General features: G+C 35.7%; 1 protein-coding gene across 1 annotated transcript in view; it reads right to left on the bottom strand.

Annotated features, from left to right (window-relative positions):
- The window catches only part of LOC107479230 (U3 small nucleolar RNA-associated protein 21 homolog), a 6,652-nt gene continuing 384 nt past the window's right edge, over window positions 1–6,268 (bottom strand). Inside the window, exons 3-18 of the mRNA XM_016099408.3 lie at window positions 6,078–6,178; window positions 5,742–5,951; window positions 5,312–5,555; window positions 5,017–5,192; window positions 4,825–4,907; window positions 4,303–4,375; window positions 3,979–4,044; window positions 3,554–3,596; window positions 3,114–3,253; window positions 2,630–2,842; window positions 2,420–2,504; window positions 1,966–2,260; window positions 1,432–1,690; window positions 1,069–1,291; window positions 722–936; window positions 1–593 (exon numbers count right to left, since the gene is read on the bottom strand). Coding sequence (XP_015954894.1) covers window positions 444–593; window positions 722–936; window positions 1,069–1,291; window positions 1,432–1,690; window positions 1,966–2,260; window positions 2,420–2,504; window positions 2,630–2,842; window positions 3,114–3,253; window positions 3,554–3,596; window positions 3,979–4,044; window positions 4,303–4,375; window positions 4,825–4,907; window positions 5,017–5,192; window positions 5,312–5,555; window positions 5,742–5,951; window positions 6,078–6,178 — 2,576 coding nt within the window. The 3' untranslated portion in view covers window positions 1–443. The remainder of the gene's footprint in view (window positions 594–721; window positions 937–1,068; window positions 1,292–1,431; window positions 1,691–1,965; window positions 2,261–2,419; window positions 2,505–2,629; window positions 2,843–3,113; window positions 3,254–3,553; window positions 3,597–3,978; window positions 4,045–4,302; window positions 4,376–4,824; window positions 4,908–5,016; window positions 5,193–5,311; window positions 5,556–5,741; window positions 5,952–6,077; window positions 6,179–6,268) is intronic.

Genomic DNA, 6,268 nt, shown 5'->3' with positions numbered 1-6,268 from the left:
TAATCATGTAAATAAACAAGTATAGAGTTTTAATTAATAATTCCTGCTTCCGTGTGCTCTTTACATCCCAGTAACTGTATTACTCTTTGGCTGTAAAGAAATATGGTATGGGGGAAGAAAAAGTTGAGCATTAAAGCTATAAAATTTCTATTGAATAAATCACTCATGGAATCAATAAGTTGCAAAAATTTACTGATAAAAAATCTTGTTTCAAAATTTTCTCAGTGCTCATGTGTGGAGCCTAGTAGAACTATAATTCCTTGTTATAAACCACCTCCACCAGATTTGACCAATTTGCTGCCCTGATTTCTTCACTCCAAGAAATGTAGTGTAGAACAAATAACTTTTAACTTGCCCGTTACTCAGTTCAATGATTCGCTTTCATCTTGTCTATTACTCCATGGCCGTTAATTGAAGTTTGGAAATTGAGGGCTTTGTCATAACTAAATATGGGAATTACTAAGAAAGCCAACCACACATCTTACACTTTGAAACATCTTATCTACCCTCTGCCACACATTGCACTGAATATCAAGAAGCTTCCGAGCCTTTTCTTGTAAGTGTGAATGCTGCCGAATTGTCTCACCATGTATCTGGCAACAGGAAGCGCGGTACAAGAATTGTAAACATACAATCAAAAAAACAAATATTTCTCATTTATTGAACACGTGTCTATGAACAGTCAAAACCACCCAACAATGAAAAAGGAAGTGTCTCTGACCTTCAAAAATAACCTGATGACAGCTTGTAGGAACTCGAAATTATTTCTGCAGGAGACCTCATGGATGAAATAATCCATAAGCTGTTCAATCGATACTAACTCCGGTCTATTCTCACCTTGTTCATCATCGTTGTCGTCAATTATCTGAAGCATTCGAAGTTCCATATCCAGAGTTGATGGAGATAATCCTTTGATATAATCAGTGAATGCGCCATCTGCAACATGGAAAATCAAGAAAGTTATGATGCACTTACAAGGCACTTTCAAGAGAATGAACACTATTGAATTAATTGCTGGTGAAATAAACATATGATATTTATATACGAACAAAATAGTTGGGTTCTTACAGTTATCTGCCGAGTTTGAGGATTGAAGAAGATGCAGAAAACGGGATGACGTCGAATCTAATCTTGTCTTTTTCATTTGTTTACCATCGCCAGCTCCGTCCCTCTCTTCAACTGATAACTTACCAGGCTCAAACAATATTTCTCCAGATAGGGATGGAACTGAAGGCAAGAAAAATGGAGCTTTTTCGGGCTTCTTTGGAGGCTCAATAGGTTTATTGCGCATCTGGAATTAAGAGTTTGTTATATAACAACCAGGAGAAATATAAGTCAGTTGAGCAAAATACAAATGAAAATGAAGGAAAATAGGTTTCACAAAAATGTTCATAGCATGAGAAGCAATGTTGCTGAGAAGTAAGTGCATACCTTTATAATGTCTAAATTAATCAAGCTTTGCCACTGGCTCTTTGGCAGCAGTGAGAGTGTGACCAAATCAGGTATTTGATTAACTTGAGTTGGAACATGTGGGGCATCTTTAGGTTGAGAAGCATCCACCATCTCATCCAACTCCTCAACTTGAGAATGTTCTATGGAAGATATCGATGGCAACTTGACACTCACCACCTCTTTCCCACTTGCATATGAATCAACAGTTGAAGTACTAGAGAACATTGTTTGGTTTACCCTGATAAAAGGTGTCAGCATAAAAGATGGTTTCTAATTAAGTAGAACGCTATTTTCCATTCAATATCATTATCATTTAAATAACCACATCAACTCTTCCCATTCAGGAATTTTATTTCAGAAATTAATGTCACTAAAGCCCTAACATCAACTTTTCCCATTCAGAGTTATTAATCTCGGAAATTATCAACATTATGTGTGTGAAACATTATGGGAAATGTAAAAATTTTTCCACAAAGTGGTTATTACCCATGAGGAATGAATTAAGAAACTCACCACAGGTATACCCCATTTTGATCAACGTGAGCAGTTGCTAATATATCCATGTTTGGGGAAAGAGATAATGCTGTAATAGGCACATTAACGTGAATTGCATCTATCTGTCTTGCTAAGATCACATCCCAAATTCTAAGACTTCCATCCATACTAGATGACAAAAGCCACTTCCCATCCTCACTGAAGCACAAGTCTGTTATGCGATCAGTGTGACCATCAAACTTACGAACTAATCTAAGAGCCACAACATCAAACAATCTGATTGCTAAATCATTTGCTACCGTAGCCAGGAGACCTACAAAAATCATTAAAACACTTCAAATCACATAATGACCCAACAGTATGAAAAAAAATTTTCTCTTTAAAAATAGAAGATAAAAAAAAATATGGCGAAGGAATTACAAAAACACGAACATACGAGGGGGATATGGAATGTAGTAAGAACTCAATTTACCATTATAATGATGATAAACAATCTTAACAACAGAAAAACCGATCTCCCATCTGGATTTAAGTTCACGTTCTTTGAAATCCCAAACCTGCAGAGACAATATAAATGAGGATTTCCAGTCTAATGTCACAATATTAAACTAACTGATTGTGTGTTGTTTGTTAACTTCAACGAGTGCCAATTACAGACTGCCTCCAGATAAGAAATATGAACCTTTATATCTCCTTGATATCCTGCACTTATCATGAGAGTGTTAGTTGAGTCACATGCGACTCCAACCACTTCACTGTCATGAGCACACCTTATTGATTCTGACATGTCAATGTAAGCACCCCGAGGTAGTCCAGATTGTAGGTTAAACCTTTCAATCCAACCACCTGCTGTCCCTAGGATGGCGAAATTGCCACATGCACTGATGGCGCAAGCCTGTTGACATATGATAGTAGTCAATCAGAATCATTGTTAGTCAAAAGGTTAAATTATACAGTTTTTCTCCCCAAGAAGTGATCTAAAGACACTTTTTAAATAATCAAAAGTGGAAAGTATTCAAAGAAAAAATGAAAAATAATGCTCAAGTTCTCAATTAAGTAGACATTTTACTTTTCATTGATTGCTTTCTTTGTCCAATTTCTCACTAAGTGCCCTTAATGCACTACATAGAAAATCCTAGAGATAATGAATAAAGTGAGATCCTAACCTTTACAGGTGTCGGATTTTCTGGGCAGGGATTCAATATATGTTCACCAAGAACAAAATTTTGAAGTCTCCACACATATGCCTGAGCAGTATCCATATGACAAGTAACCACGTTGCACCAATCACGTTCTCGAATTTCAGCTGAAGTTTGTACAAGAAATAAGAGGATTTGAAACAGATAGCAGCAGATTATAATATAATACACCAAGTGTAAACCAGCAAAATTCAATCATAGAGATTTTGATTTTAAGGAGCTTGGTGGTCGTAGATCTATATGACTAGGCTATCTTTTTATTTACTTTCAATTTATATACTTATACACATGCCTTTAAGGCTGGATTCCCCACTGTAATTCAGATTCTGCATTAATATACATCAGTTTCAATTTCATTTCTTCAGCAAAATTGGAACTGAATGAATAGTAGCAGAGAAATAACCCACCACAATCAAATGCAATCACGGGCTTCAACTTTATTTCTTCTTCCTGTATAAACACATACACAAAATGAGGGAAGGAAAAATCTATTCAAAACAGGAAGCATAAAGACCTATGACTCTCAATTAATATCATATAGTTTCCAACCTAATCATGACTATTGAACTGTATGCTTTAAGAACTAGAAGCATAATCACAACATAAAAATAAAAAATAAGCCAGATTAAGAATACCAAAATCCAAATTGAGGTATCCGAGGAGGTCATAAGATGTTTTCACAAGTAAAACACACATTTATATATCTTTGTAATTATCATACTAAGTCTCTAAACAAAATATTACGAATTTACAGAGGAATATTAAAGCAAAAGCAATGCTTTCACAAGCTCTGCTAAGCAACAATAAGGAAAGCATGAAACACCAGCCATACCTTTACTTTAAGTTTCTTGGCTCGTCTAGAAATATTGTGCTGAGAAAGCTCTCTACTTTGTTGATCCTATCAAAGAAACACATTGCAAACACCATAAACATGTTATATATGGGGAAACCAACTGATGAAATTAATACACAGAAAATGCCAAATATAGAGAGGAAAGAAAATATACATGCCAACAAAGCTTGAAGGGAGAAAATGCAAAATTCCTTTATTTCTTTCTTTTTTATCTTTTTATTTCAAGGGGATGTTATTTCATTAGGCATTAATGAACGACTAGTTTTTGTTGGACTATTGAATGTAGATAATAGTGGCACCAACCTGAACTACAGAGAAAAGCCGAAATGCACGATCCTGACCAGCAGAGAGAATATGTCTTCCATTTGCATAAAACCTGCCATATGTAATTTGCAGGTGTGCCGTAGGTCATGAGACATGCCAAATTAGAAGTGCAAAAATTAAAATCATTACATCATATGATAGTACGGAAGAAGAATTAACGTGGCTAAAACGTAGAAAAGGAGGAAGCAAGCAGACTACACATAAGAATCCATTGGCTGCACATCATGTAGAGGTCAAACAATCTTGTTCCACACACATGACAATGACAAAGGATATATAGATGTCTTCCATCAGAAGAAAAACTAGAAGTTCCATCATTACTTTCTAACCCAAGTGCAAAAAGATTAACATCCGTTCAAGGACTAGAGAACAAATAAAGGAGCAACATATTTCAAAAAAATTGCTTCAGAATATTTAATATTAACAATGATAGAGAACATTCACAACAAAGTTGATAAAAAAATTTCCAAAATAAACTAACACCTGGAAAATAATCATTACTTTATGCATAGGGGAGGAGCACTATGGCCGCTTCGAAAGCGCAAAAGACGAGGGTCACCATCGGTCGTATCGAAAATCCACATCTGAGCAAGCAAAAAAAATAAATAAATAAATAAAGCAAGATATTTCAACGAAAATTTATATATGCATGATGCAAACATGTATGTATCTTCCAAAAAGAATAAATGTCACCTTAATAGAATTATCTGCTGAAGAACTCATAAGCACTGGCTCATTTGCAAAGAAATGTAGTGATGTGATCACGCTATCATGAGCTTCTCTTACAACTGACTGGAGCCTTTTCTTTTCCAGATTCCATACGCTTATGACACCTGATGAACCTCCAGAAGCTAGAAGGGGTTGCCCATCTAAGCCAGATAAAATAATCCACCAATAAAATCAATACAAAACACCAAAAGGCACTAAAAGCCTGAAGAATAGAGGCAGTTCCATATTTGATTTATTATGCAAAATATCGCACACTTACCAGTGCAGAAAGATAAGGCAGTGACAGAACCTCGTGTAGAATGTGTAAATGTAACCAATTCTTCATCATAACGAATGTTATGAACATGAATGCTTCCATCTGCACACCCAACTGCAACGACATCTAGAGCAGGGGAGGAAACACAACAGGTGATCGGTGAATCCCATCCCTTAAACTCAAATATCTTTTTCTTTGTGCTAACGTTCCAAAGCTGCATAGGACCTTGCTCGCTCCCAACGAGAACCTATTACATATTTCTCAATCATAAAAAGGAAGTCTTAACTCTAAACGTCACTTTCACTTAACTCCTTAATTAGCCCTTGACTACAATTGCAGCCCCAGTAAAGCCTACTGCCCTATTCATTCTCAACTGAAAATTAAAGGCTACAATGTCTATTTAATCTTCGAATAAGAAGAAAGACATGATTACCTTATTTAGGTAAGTATCAGGATGCATTATACAGCTGGGGCTAAAACTCTGATCAAGTAAAATGTGCCCAAATGGGGAAGGGTTGTTCTGATCCATAACTCCCTTAAATGCCCACAAGAACATGTTGCCACGAATATCAACACTGATAACATGGTCTCCAAACAACAGTAGCAACTTGACTTTTTCACTATGCTTGCTCCAAGTTGCAACCTTAGAATGGTAATAATAATTCAATTAAACTAATTATAAAACAACATGCACAAACATACAAGAATTTTCAAAATTTCCTCAACTTTCCTCAAAGGAGCAAAGAAAAGCACTCAGAATAGCATTTACCTGATGCGCACGCTTGAATACTGCAATGTCGTGCCCATATGCAACAAAAGTGAATTCTTTGAAGGATGCAAGTGCAGTAATCTTCTTCGGCAGATGAGGACCTTCATGCAAAATGTCAAATTTCATTTCAATTAAATAAGAAAGTTCAAACAAAACGAAAACTAACGAGCTAAAAGAATTAAACCTCTTCT

The sequence above is a fragment of the Arachis duranensis genome, chromosome 1, assembly GCF_000817695.3.
Source record: "Arachis duranensis cultivar V14167 chromosome 1, aradu.V14167.gnm2.J7QH, whole genome shotgun sequence".
NCBI classification, from domain to species: domain Eukaryota; kingdom Viridiplantae; phylum Streptophyta; class Magnoliopsida; order Fabales; family Fabaceae; genus Arachis; species Arachis duranensis.
The sequence above is the reverse complement of the archived record's forward strand: the minus strand, read 5'-3'. Positions and strand labels throughout refer to the sequence as shown.